The sequence below is a fragment of the Lissotriton vulgaris genome, chromosome 1_2 (assembly GCF_964263255.1).
Source record: "Lissotriton vulgaris chromosome 1_2, aLisVul1.2, whole genome shotgun sequence".
Lineage (NCBI taxonomy): Eukaryota > Metazoa > Chordata > Amphibia > Caudata > Salamandridae > Lissotriton > Lissotriton vulgaris.
The window spans coordinates 175,489,975-175,504,362 of NC_141686.1; the positions used below are offsets into that span (position 1 = coordinate 175,489,975).

General features: G+C 44.7%; 1 protein-coding gene across 1 annotated transcript in view; it reads left to right on the top strand.

Moving 5' to 3' along the window:
- The window catches only part of OSBP (oxysterol binding protein), a 442,669-nt gene that overhangs the window by 405,240 nt on the left and 23,041 nt on the right, over positions 1-14,388 (top strand). Inside the window, exon 12 of the mRNA XM_086953078.1 lies at positions 686-852. Within this exon, the coding sequence (XP_086809204.1) occupies positions 686-852 (167 nt within the window). The remainder of the gene's footprint in view (positions 1-685; positions 853-14,388) is intronic.

Below are 14,388 nucleotides of genomic sequence, written 5' to 3' on the forward strand. Positions count from 1 at the left end.
ATGGGCATCTTGAGTAGCATTGCAACTAACGCACATCTCTTCTATCACTTCCTTATATGTAGAACTGTGCTGTTCTGGAAATTTCCAGAAAATATGTATTTAGCTGGTCACCAGAGTTTGGAAATATCATACTCTTTAGTGCTAAGAGAGCTCTGAGATTGGTTTCGAGGTTTGTTTGGCTGCCTAATACTTTGGCTCCATAGAGAATGCCTACTCTGGTCACCAGTTATTGCAGGTAACTTACTTTATATATGTAATGAGCCCTGTCACAATCGTCAGGCAAAATTTACTGATGATCCTGAATTATTTCATTGAGGATGTATCCTAAGGTGCATAGAAGAAAACAAAGCTTTATCTTTTTGGATTTGAGTCAATTTAGGCAATTCAGAAGAGTTCATATTTGACTAGTTTATTGTGTGCTTTATGCTGAGCCAGCCTGTTTTAGGGAGCCCAAATTCAAGTGCAAGTATTTTACTCGATTCCCTCCTCCATGAGTGCAAGGGCTTGCAATTGCTTCATTAGTGTAAGACCGACCCAGCCCTTTGTAGGTCTTTGGGTCCCCTTTCTTACAAAGGATCCTAAATAATGTGTGCCGGCTAACTTCCACCTGTGTGTTAGACTGTGTAAATTGTATCCTTTTAAGAAAATATGTAGTCTAGTTCTGATACTATGCTTTGCTTTGCAGGTGACTGGGGAGGTAATGGATCCATCTGGAAAAGTGCACTTTATACTATCAGGAACCTGGGATGAAAAGATGGATGGCTTCCGGGTTGCGGCTGTGAGTAACTCAGAACATGGCACAGAAAGGGCAGAGGAGAGCAGGTTTATGCTGTGGAAGAGGAATCCGCTTCCGTGAGTAATGACAAGAGCTTTTGGAAACCTACCCAGCTACTTGCAAATTGCTGAAAATATTGCCTCTCTTTTGACATCCAGAAAATATCAGACAGTTCCGAATGTCCTGCTCCTTCACTTTCATCCAGTCTTGACAGTAGGCACAGTAATGTTTATTTTTTATTTCGTAGGAGAATCAAGAATGATGACATTGCCCTCCAATGGTCTGAAGACATCTGGTCTTTATTTTAGCATTCCTTTCCCATGTTTTAGTTTGCTTTCTTTTTTACCTGTAAGCGTCATTCGCTTTTATTCAAGCGTATAAATCTAAAACGAGTCAGGATATACAGTATCTCGGCAAAATAGAAACGCCACCCTTTTCTTACCTTCCACCACCTTTCTTGCTACTCCAGACTGTAGTTCTAGTTTTTTGACGTTGTGCTCACTGCTGTCTCGTGAACTGTAGTCAGCTCCCCTACTTTCTTCCCGGCGTCCTTTTGACTCTGTTGATTTCCACTTATCTTTATTTGCCCCTTATCTTCAGTGTTTGTTCATGAGACCTGAAGTTTTCATGTGCATTTTCAATTTCTGAATTTAGAATAAACAGTTTAACAGCGTAGATCCGCAGGGCGGCCATTGAGTCTCGAATGCTTTGCTGCTGTCTTCACTTACACTTCAGCTCGTTTTCCATTGCTGACTTCTTCCATATGGAATGGATCTCGTTATCCTTGGTGTGCACTATTTCTTTAGCAGCTGTTCACTCCTGAGCCAGATGCTGTCCTTGAGTACAGGTGAAATTGGTCCACAATTCTGAGTTCCAGAAGATCCAATTCTGATATTGCAGAGTGGTTATTCTTTCAGGGAGGAATTCTTTGCATGGATTTTTTCCCCGATTACTTGCAATCAAAAAGTGTGCTGCTTTCTGTTCCTGGTATTTCCTAGACAATGACTATGTTCAGCTTGGATTATGCATTTCTGCATCATCATGTCCTCCTGTGCTAGCCCTTTTCAAAGGGGTACAAAACATCAGAAAAGACAGTTGTGGTCATCCGCACACTCCTGGACTCGACCTGGTTCTCAGACTTCACTGATATCCGTTTCTATCTATTTTGGATGTGACAACTCACTTTAATCATCAAGAGGCTAGTGAGCTGCAGTAGTGTTTACCCCGCTCTTCCTTTGGGCCTTTGGGCTTGCATGTTGAATGGCATACCTCATGGAAATACACCATACCATACCAGGGTTAGTAGAGCCAACAGTCTTGGTGAATTAATGCCTTTCTACCACATCAATCTCTTGCAGGAAATGAAGGAGGTTCTCTGACTGATTTATTAACCCTTTCCATGCGGCCGCGATTCCCCTGGTGTGCTGTAAACAACACGAACAGGGGTGGGCCATGACGAACCCCAGCCGTCATCAGCACACAAGCACCGTAGTGCATGACGGCTGGGGTTCGTCATCAGCATGGAAGGGGTTAATAGAAATGAAAACACTTGTTTACCATCTCTACTTTTGTAATAGAAATGAAAAAACTTGTTTACCATCTCTACTTTTGTCTCTAGAACAAGTGAATTTGTTCTGTCTCCCCATCATTTCCCACTTTCCAAGAAATGTGCAAAGTGGCATCCACCACTGTGGAATCTGAACCTGGTACTCAAGTTGTTGATGGGTGCTCAATTTGAGCACCTTCACTATTGTGCATTGATTTAATTAATACTGAAAACCCTGGTAATCTGCCTGAACTGGCGACCTTTACTGTATCTGTGAAGCCCCTCATATGGACTCCCTGCTGGATATGTTCTTCATAAGTAACTATCATCTTTCTCAAAGATGTCTATAGCAGGCTTGTTTTGATTGTCTCTGCATTCAGTAATGGAGCAACATCTGTGTATGCGGACAGTGAAGTGTGTCGAAAGTAGGGGCCTCAAACGTTTTGTGTAATAAGTCCTTACGTTCATCAAAAATTCTCTTGCGCTACTAATATTAGCATCAAAATAGTTACCACGTCAGAGAAGATTATATTCTCCCTATCCACATTTACCAGAATTATTCACATAAGTGTATCGGGCAGGGCTACCAGTAGTGATGTAAAACAAAAGGCTTTGTCAATTTGGAATGCAGTGATGTAGTGCAGAAAGGTGGAGTATTATTTGGGGATGCTAGTTAGGCTTCACCATGCAGTACTGTCACAGACCTCCAAGATGGTCCTTGGATTCACAATAATAAAGCTTTCGTAGTGTGGCAAAGAGCAGTCATGCTTTATTGGAGGAACATGTGCTAAGAATTTCAGAGTACCAGCATGGATGAATTGAAAAACAAAGTATATGTTTGAGGCATATGAGCTGCAGATCTCACGCTGTGCATTAGATCGCCACCTGGTGTTGGTCTCGGATGATTGCATGTTGTTGTCGTCTTGGAAGAAGTCTTTGTAGTCATGAGATAGATGACTCCTCCTTTGGACGATAGTGCGCATGGGCCTCAGCTCCATCCATGGATTGTTTTTTTCCGCCACTAGGCTCGGATGCAACTTTTCCGCTCTGGTTCGAAATCTACTTTACAAGTAGTTCGATGCGTAAAAACTTTACCAAACAACTTTCGATATTAATCACTATAAACTCGACTTCTTCAGCTCGATTCCGGTCATCGACGCAGGCCGTTGGGCCTATCACGCAGTGAGGCCTACAACTCATGGAAAGGACGCCATTCAAGAGATACCCCCAGTGTGGAGCAAAATTTCCACACAGCGACCATCACAAGGTGTGTAACCTGTGCTTCTCACCAGAACACGACGAGTCGAGCTGTACAGCTTGTGCATCCTTTCGATCCAAGAAGACGATTCGAGATCGGAGGGCCCGTCGGCACGACATGCAGAGATCAGCTCCAGAACCAGTGGATATCTTCGACGAAGGTCCATGTGTCCCGGAGGAAGATTCTGATGATCTCCAGATCATATCCGAGGCAGACGACTCCGATGACTCCATACCATCAGGTCAACGCGTGAGTACCACTGCCCCTACCCCAGACCCAAGGCCTAAACCTAAGGCAAAGGTCAAAACTCCGCCTTCGGGGCCCAGTCACGACCGACACACTACTTCGAATGCCCCGCCATCGAGCCCGGCTCCGAATTAAAGCCTTCTGGTAGCTCCATGCCGAGCAAACAGCACGTGCCGATAACACCAGCTCCCTCTGCTCCGAAACCGAAAGAAGTCCCGGTTCCGAAACACATTCAGAAACCGTCGACTCCTATGGTCAAGATGGCTCCGAAAGCAGAAAAACCCGTCTCCAACGCTTCCAAGCCGAACAAGACCGCTTCCAGCCCAAAATCTTCGGTGCCGAAACCTACAAAGCCTGCTTCCGATGCCTCCAAGCCCACGAACCAGGCCTTGAGTCCAACAAATTACCATTGGTGCCGAAAACTACGCCAAAGGACTCTATAACGGCTCCTAAGGCTAAAGACAAACAAAAAAACATGCCCAGAACCATAAAATTAGCGCCGAAAGCAGTTCCTCAAGAGGAGGAGCTTTTTCAACCTGATCCTTTACAAAAAAGAATCTACATTGATTCAGAAAAAGGACATGTTTCTACTTTGCCACACAGGAAGAGGAAGTTAGATACAGCACCTACAACTCCAGTGCCTCTCAAGAAGAATGATTCTGCCACATCACCTTTGCACCCTTCTTCTGTGCCTTCTCTGTCACCTCCTCTTCCTTTAAACATTTCACCTCAAAATTCTTCTCCTCATACTTCACCACCACAAACACCTCCTCAGAATGATGAGGAGTATAACCTAGGGGACAGGGGAGTCCCAGATGAGCCTTTTCCCTACCCAAGTTACGCACCATACTGGGAGTACCCAAACCCACAAGATGTACCAGATATCCCTGACCCACATACATATCCATCCAAACCATCTCCTCCAGAAGATAATATTGGTTTGGGACACTTACTCAATAGGGCTGCCATCTATCATGGTGTCACAATGCACTCACATTTTTTGCTAGGTACTTTTGAAGTCAGTTCAAATACTACCTATGATTAAAGGGTCATTAAGCATGCCCCAGAAGTGTTTAAAGATCCTGTACGAGCTAGGGTCATAGACCCAAGGGTAGAGAAAAAGTACAGGCCCTCTCCTGGGGATCCTGCCTACATTAAAGGACAGCTACCCTTAGATTCCCTAGTCGTTTCAAATGCTAGAAAAAGAGCATACTCACAAACATCAGGTGAGGCACCAGGCAAGAGAATAGCTGCACAAGCTAGCAATACATGGCGCATAGCTAACACACAAGCCCTCCTCGCAAGATACGACAGGGCACACGATGATCAGTTAGAAACACTTTTACAACATCTACCTGACCAATATAAAGCACAGGCAAATGACCTTATACAAGAGGGTAAGCTAATCTCAAATGCCTCAAGCAAGTGCGCACTTGATGTAGCAGACACTGCATCTAGAGCAATAAACACTAGTGTCCTCCTTAGAAGACATGGGTGGCTACGCATTTCAGGATTTAAACAAGAAGTGCAAACAACCATCTTAAAACATCCATTCAACCAACAACAATTGTTTGGGCCAGAGGTAGACACAGCACTTGAGAAAATGAAAAAAGACACTGATACAGCCAAATCTATGGGAGCTCTGCAGTCCATTCAAGCAAGAGGCTCCTTTCGTCGCTTATTTTACTGAGGAGGCTCCAAACAAGGTGGAGCAGACAATTCAGCTCCCTTTAAAAAAATACACAAACATCCTCCAATTGAGGATATTTTAGAGGAGGCTACAGAGGTAACACTACTAAATAGTGACATCCTTCAGCTCCCCCAACAGCATTCCACTCCTGTAGGGGGGAGACTAACACAGTTCCTACCTGTCTGGAATTCCATCACAACAGACAAGTGGGTAAGACAGATTATCCAGTATGGTTACTGCCTAGAGCTTACAGCTATCTCTCCACATGTACCACCCAGACAGCGTCAAATGTCCACAGAACATCTAACGCTGCTCCAACAAGAGGTTCTCATTTCTGCAAAAAGATGCAATACAGTTAGTTCCGTTGCAACATCGAGGAACAGGGGTTTACTCACTCTGTTTCCTAATACCCAAAAAGGACGGAACACTAAGACCTATTTTAGACCTAAGGCGCCTCAATCTATATATACACTCAGATCATTTTCACACGATCACTTTACAACAAGTGCTCCTATTGTTGCAACAAGGCGATTTTCTAACCACACTAGGCCTCAAGGACGCCTACTTTCACATTCCCATACATCCTTCTCACAGGAAGTATTTCAGGTTTGTACTAGAAGGACAACACTATCAGTTCAAAGTCCTTCCATTCGGGGTCACAACTGCACCACAAGTGTTTACAAAGTGCCTAGCAGTAGTAACAGCACATCTCAGAAGACTACATATCCAAGTCTTCCCATACTTGGACGATTGGCTCATAAAAGCCAAGTCATTCAACCACTGTGCTCAACACACATCTCAAACAATTCAAGCACTGCACAACTTGGGGTTTACAATCAACCTCACCAAGTCACAACTCCAGCCCTCTCATGTACATCAATACCTGGCGGTTACCATAAACACCAATGCAGCTCTAGCTTATCCCAGCCCAGCCGGGATAGAAAGCATTCAAGCCAGGGCACAAGTCGTAAAAAAAGAATGGGGGGATGCTGTCACCAGAAGGGACGTCATGACAGGAAGTGACGTCACAAAAGGTGCCGAGCTCCTCGTCCCAGAGAGGCCAAAGAGTGAAGTCCAGCTGTTTGGCGGGGGGACGGCGTCCCCCCGGTAAAATAAGTGGGGGGACCCCGTCCACCTGCGTGGTACCCCGACTCGAGCCCTGATTCAAACCTTAGTCACAAGGTTTCAAAACCAACACTCTCTCCCAGCCAGAGTGTTCATGCAACTAATAGGCATGATGGCATCTTTCATTTTTATTGTACCACATGCAAGACCGCAAATTTGCCCATTGCAAGAATGTTTAGCACATCAGTGGAATCAGGCACAAGGACAACTTAAAGACCAGGTGTTCGTGGACAGCCGCACACATCGCTCCCTGCAGTGGTGGAACACCAAAAACGTGTCCAGAGGGCGGCTGTTCCTCGAGCCTGTTCCACAGATAGTTCTGACAACGGACGCATCCCTTACAGGATGGGGAGACCATCTGCTCCACCATACAACTCAGGGAAGATGGACCGCTCAACAAAAGGTGCTTCACATCAATCACCTAGAGCTGCTAGTAATATTCCTAGCACTGAAATCCTTTCAAGTACATGTACAGAACAAAGCTGTCTTGATCTGAACGAACATGACAGCCATGTACTACATTCAAAAATAAGGAGGCACACACTCCTTGCAGCGGTCCCAGCTCGCACAAAACATTTGGAGATGGGCCATTCCACAAGATATATCTGCTTGCAGAACACCTTCCAGGAGTTTACAATCAAATAGCGGATCTGTTAAGTCGACAGACACAACACATTCACGAATGGGAACTACATCTGCAAGTTCTTCAACCATTCTTTCACAAGTCGGGTCATCCAGATACAGACCGGTTTGCCACACACGAAAACGCAAAATGCCCAACCTTCGCCTCCAGGTTTCCATATCCGCTGTCCAAGGGCAATGCAATATGGATGAACTGGTCAGGCAGATTTGCGGCCGCTTGCCACCAATCCCACTACTACCACTAGTAGTACGCAAGCTCAGACAACAGTCTCTCAAATTCATCCTGGTAGCTCCCACATGGGCATGCCAACCGTGGTTCACCACACCGCTAGAATTCTCTCTGGTTCCACACCAGACACCATCCATGCTAGCGCAGAACCATGGAGACATCAGACATCCAGATCCAGATCAATTGAATCTGGCAATTTGGCTCCTGAAGTCTTAGAGTTTGGTTGCCTTAACCTACCACCAGACTGTATGAATATCATTAAAGAAGCCAGAAGACCTACTACTAGAGCTTGCTAGGCTGCAAAATGGAAGAGAATTGCCATTTACTGCACTACTAATAAAATTGATCCTCTAGATGCTTCCATTCAAAATATCATCTGTTACCTTCTCCATTTACAAAGATGTAATCTAGCATATTCGATACGTTTACATCTTGCAGCCATTGCAGCATACCTACAAAACAGACTACATATGCCGTTATTTAGAGTACCCGCAATCAAAGCTTTTAGGGCAGGCTTAAAGAGAATCATTCCTTCTAAGTTACCACCCTCTCCAGAGTGGAACCTGAACATTGTTCTTGCCAGGCTCATGGGGCCCCCTTTTGAACCTTTACATAAGTGTGAACTGCAATTTCTCACATGGAAAACAGCTTTCCTTATTGCTATTACCTCTCTTAGGAGAGTTAGTGAGATTCAAGCTTTCACTACACAAGAACCATTTTTACAATTACACCGTAACAAGGTGGTTCTACGGACTAATCCTAAATTCCTTCCTAAAGTAATTACTCCTTTTCATTTAAATCAATCAGTAGAGTTGCCAGTGTTTTTTCAAAACCGCGACTCTGTAGCAGAAAGAGCTCTACACACACTAGATTACATTGCTAGGACCAAATCTTTTCGCAAAAAAAAGCAACTGTTCGTAGCTTTCTCTCCACCACATAAAGGCAACCCCATCTCTAAAGCGGGAATTGCAAGGTGGATTGTAAAATGTACTATAAAACACACTACATAGAAGAGGGTCCAAGGGCTAGTTTAACGACTCCATACTAGATACACGCCCCCAACAATAACCTAATTTACACAGAAAGTATCCAGGAGTCAAAAATAAACTCTAATCACAAACGACCATTGACATGACAAAAAGGGTGATTGTGAACTGAATTATTCAGTGACACCACATGATACCATGTAACCAAATTCACGTGAGGCACATACTCAAGGTGAGAATTTTCCCATCAGTTGTCGATCCGTCTGCCACTTTTACATCATATGGGTTCTCCTTACCCAGGAGTTGGTGCACGCGCAGTCACAAGAGTTGGAATGAGGACTATGAGAGTAGGAAGACCCTGCGTTTTTATCTAGTGAGTGGTGTCAGTGTGGTGTGACAACTGAAAAAAGCAGTGCAAGTGAGTGATTAGTGAGAGAATAAAATTAGGTAAGACTGAGTAGAAGTGGAATTTTTAATGTTTTCTCTCAGCTCCCCAAACATAAAAACAATGGTGAGATAACAGATTTAACAAAATATATGCTCAGCGAATGGTCAACATGTTTCTGCGTAAAAGGAAAAGTGCCTATGCATTCGTCGGGACCTAGATGTTGCTACTGCTGTCGTGTGTAGTGAGAAGAATAAAAAGTCATCATATCACCTGTTTGTCAGGTTCAGATGCTCCGCCACAGTCTAAAAATAGTGACGTCAACAAGAAAAGAAAGTGAAAAGAGACAGACAATGTTGTAAAAATACACTCATCAGTAGTGTTATTTCTGTGATCATGTCAATACGTATATCTCAACATGTTATCACTCACCCAATTCGTGTGGGGATAGCGCCTCACCTCACCTGGCTGCAGCTCAGGTAATTGAGGAGCACCGCTCTGTTATGAAAAGACACATAAATATATAAGCATTCCACCGTTTATCCCATAAGGAAGTAAAATCCACATCAATGACGAGATTCAGAGACACTAAGAGTGGTATATAGTGTCTGCTTGCACATCTTGATCGCTTCAATGATCATGCACACTGTCCTATTGCCCAAGACAATTGTTATACACGATCACTGTATTTCCATTCACTCAGTCGTTAAGACGATACTATGATGTTATAAACACATAGCACTATCAGAGCTCAAGGGCGACTCGGTAGTGAATTATGGCAGATGTTATCTCACTTTTTATCAATTGGTAGCACCCTATGGGGAAAGGCACTCAACTTTTCACGCAAAGTGCGCACGAAAAACAATAGCACACAAGGGAAACTAAAACCATAACTGGGCTCGCCAAACCGGCATGACAGAGAAGCGAGCGGATATCGTCTCACGTTCGAGAAATGGTAACTTCCCTCGAAGCGATAACACACTCTAACTCTCCGCGCACCGCGCATGAAAAGAGCAAACACACTAGAGCAAACCATTACAGCGCTCACCTATCCGTCGGTGTCTCCAGGTGTTCCTCTGCGCTAGACTGGGGAGGCGCCGAACGGATAGAGCGCAGCCTATTTGATTGTTCGTCTTTCCATGCGTTCACGTGATCATGCATGGAATGCTGGATCTTGTAGTTCGAAATGGAAATTTGACATTTCAATTACATTTGCCATTTATGCAAGATACCGTTTTGCTTAGGAATTAACTGAAATCAAGTCAAGCGCTCTATTAGTGGCAGATTACAGTGATCTAACTATTTAGGACACACCCTGAAATTATATCTCGCGCGTTCACACCACAGGTGTTAGAGGGTGTATGTACCATATGGTAAAAACTGCAATCAGTGACCAAGCACACTATTTGTGGCAGATTGAGGTGGTCTGACTTTTTTTGATCGCAGTCTGAAACGATGTCTCAGGCATTCACCCCACGGGTACTAGTGAGGGCATGTGCCACGTGGTGAAGGCTTGGAATCAAAAATTATAATGATCCGACTATAGCACAACTTGGAGCTGTCTCTTAAGCTTTCATACAACAGAAGCTAAAGAATACTGTGCCAGGAGTTAGAAAAACTCGGAACCACTGTTGTAAAGTGAGCCCATTTAAGGCTGTTATTATACTACTGTTATAACAGTAGGTCCAATATTACTAAAAAGCGACAAGTGTGTTTGATAAAATTTGTGAAGCACACCTCTAAGCTGCTATTTCAATTCAGATTATTGATTAAATTCTCCTAGCAATATCTATGTGTTTTAAAAGGATGTCAATATGAGTATATATAGCCAGAAGTTACGATGACCTGTAGTATGTTGGTATTGCCATCAATAACAAGAATACTTATGGCTAAATATTGTGATAACCTGTTACATTAATAATGATATCACCATATAGGTACAGGGTTCCATCATAGCGACATCCAGGGTATCGGTTCGTTTAGGCCCTCCTTGTCGCTGTTAAGCTTATAGACCCACTTCTACTCAGTCTTACCTAATTTTATTCTCTCACTAATCACTCACTTGCACTGCTTTTTTCAGTTGTCACACCACACTGACACCACTCCCTAGATAAAAACGCAGGGTCTTCTTATTCTCATAGTCCTCTTTCCAACTCTTGTGACTGTGCGTGCACTAACTCCTGGGTAAGGAGAACCCATATGATGTAAAAGTGGCGGAACAGATCGTCAACTGATGGGAAAATTCTCACCTTGGGTATGTGCCTCACGTGAATTTGGTTACATGGTATCACGTGGTGTCACTGAATAATTCAGTTTACAATCACCCTTTTTGTCATGTCAATGGTCGTTTGTGATTAGAGTTTATTTTTGACTCCTGGATACTTTCTGTGTAAATTAGATTGTAAAATGTATACAAATATGCTATCGCAAGGCAAAACGTACATTAACAGTTTTTGAGCGCGCACTCCACACGCAAACTAGGAGCCTCCATGGCTTTGTTAAGGAACATTCCCCTAGAAGACATCAGCAGAGCAGCAACATGGTCTACAACACACATCTTCACTAAACACTATTGTGTTGATGTGCAAGCTATGCAGCAAGCTGCAGTAGGCCACGCTGTCCTCAAAACTCGCTTTCAAACTACTGCAACCGATACAGGTGACCACCGCTAGGGGAGACACTGCTGTAAAATCGATGCACAATGTGAGATCTGCAGCTCATATGCCTCGAACGAAAATGCTACTTACCAGTATGCAACTGTTCTTGGCATGTAGAGCTGCAGATTCTCACGCCCTCCCGCCTCAATGGGACCTGTATCTATGCACGCTTGGACAACCCTTCTTTATTTCTACTAACTCCATCATTTCCCATCATGGCGAAAAAAAATCTACTGATGGTCCCGATGCCCAATCGTCCAAGGGAGGAGTCGCCTATCTTGTGACTACAAAGACTTCTTCCAAGACGACACCATGCAATCATCCGAGCCCAACACCAAGTGGCGATCTAATGCACAGTGTGAGAATCTGGAGCTCTACATGCCAAGAACAGATGCATACTGGTAGGTAGCATTTTCCTTTAATCTTAATTTGGACATAAACAGATACATATAACCTGAGTTATGGATTTTAGATGAAAACCTAAATCACAGCAAATCAGTACTGCAGTACCTTTGCATTGTGGTCATGGAGAAAAGTGGTAGGTGGTACAACTGGTGCCTTGCAGGTAAATTTGTTTGGAACCCAAGGAGGGTTAAGGTGATGCAGGTCCAAGGACTTAGAAATGATAATCGGCTCAATTTTATCTGACTTGTGGAGCCTGGGTCAGAGTTGTCTTGGCTGTCCCTGGTGCTGAAAAGGAGAGCTGCTTTTTACCTCTTACACGGTGCTGCAGGTAACAAGATGCAAAATAAACAGCTCCCTGGTCGATGGCATTGGTCAAAGGTTGAGCGGAGTTCCCTCTGTGTGCAACGTCGAGTGCAAGTGTCGGTTGCCAGACTGGCGACCAACAATCGTTGGCAGTGATAAACCTTTAACTTTTAACATAGCACTGGTCCTGGGCCTGACTAGCCATGCCCAGGACATAGTCGGAGTCAGCTACCACCAGTTCCAGTCAGCATAAAATGGGGGTGCACAGGGCATATAGGATGACTTTGCAGCACTGGGAGTCAGCAGGACTCATGCAGGTGGAAGGTAAGCTCATAGTGGCTCAACAGAGCTCAAGGGCATCGCACCATGTACAACATTCTTTAGATGCTTCATTACTAGGTTTTAATAGGAAAGACTGGAACACACATTCAGCAGTCCAAACCTAGAGAAGCAAGACATAGCTGGATAATACTAAATGGCGTTTCCTTTTAAAGGAAAAAACAAACAGCCTAAAAAATATAATAAATATAAATAATAAATACAATTTTAAAAAATCAGGAAAACAGAGTCCCAAAAACGGATTACATGAACTGAAGGAAAAACCCAAAGAATAGTTATCTGTAAATAAGAGGTACATTCCTCAACGAGGTGTGCATGCAAAAAACAAGGGTGTAGAGGGTCATCCTAGTTCCATTCCACTTCTTTCCATTCTGGAGCTGCTTTTGGATCCAGGCTTTAATCCATTATAACCCCCCTTTCATCATACCACCAATAATGTCTATTCAATCTTTGAGTTAACAAAAAGAAGGGGGGGACCAGGTGCTAGTTATGGTCCAGTATCCGTGCTCCTTAAATGATAGCTAAATCATAAGGTGTGGTGTCACCCAGTATGAAAGAGGAGGTAAAGTCTAGAATAGAGGAGATGTAGAGAAAGGGGAAGCACTGCAACTTGCCGTGAGGGAAACAGCTTTGCCTCCCTCCACTCCGCCGTGTGGGGAACAGCCTCATCAGTCCAGCCTTGCCGTGAGGGAGACGGCTGCATCCTGACCGCCAGCGCCGTGAGGGTACCAGCTAGCAGCACAAAAACTACATCCCCCAGCAACCCTGAGCCGGCGTAGTGACATCATCCGCCGGGGCCCGAGGAGCAGCCACATAAGCGCTGCCAGCCTCCCGCAGCGCGCAAAGCGCTCCGATTTGGCATGAGGGAAACGGCCTCATCAGTCCTGCCTTGCCATGAGAGAGACGGCTGCATCCTGACCACCAGCGATGTGAGGAACTTCTAGCAGCACAAAAACTACATCCCCCAGCAACCCTGGGCCGGTGCAGTGACACCATCCGCCGGGCCCGATGAGCAGCAACATAAGCGCTGCCAGCCTCTCGTTACTCGGGACGCTCCCGGGCCAAGGGCGGGCCCGTCTGAGCCCATCCGAGACAGTACGAGGCTGGGCTGGGCCACCTCCCCTGGCTGCTGACCGAAGGTACTTTTAATGACATATGTGCTATAAGACATAGACCCAAGTCGTTTGAGGGGTTAATGATGGGTTGAAAGCTGAAGTCCCCAGTGTCATTGGAACTCTAATTATTTTGCCACAAACTAACAGCAGGGGATCCATTAAGCGAACAATCATGGGAAAGAACACCTCCCCGCCCTCTAGGCCAACGACTAGGCAAAAAGCTGCATACCCACGCCAATTTTCAAACCAACTGCTATCGATAAAATGTTGCAGCAGGCAATAGGAGCCGTCTCGATTGAAATCGAACGCACTGAGAGACGCCTTTCATTGACTCCGGTGATATTAGTTACTTCCCCAATCAAGGACCCAGAGCCATCCCACCCCTTTCAAACACTGGTGGCTCCCACTACGCCAGAACTACCTTGTGCTCAAGGGCGCCCAGTGGGGGAAATAAACAGTAAGACTGGCGAGGGTTTAGTAAGCAAACTGCTCAAAAAAGAGGGAAACAATTGAAAATAACCCTCGTGGTGGCCACAGACAATTTGGCGGGAGGTCAATTTGTTGTTGAAAGTAGACCCTAACCTCTGGAGCCCCCAGTATGGGTACAACACTTGGCCACAGAGCTAAAGGACCACCTCGAACAGTTTATAACATCTTGTTTGAAGTGGCAATGAGACGCATCAACAA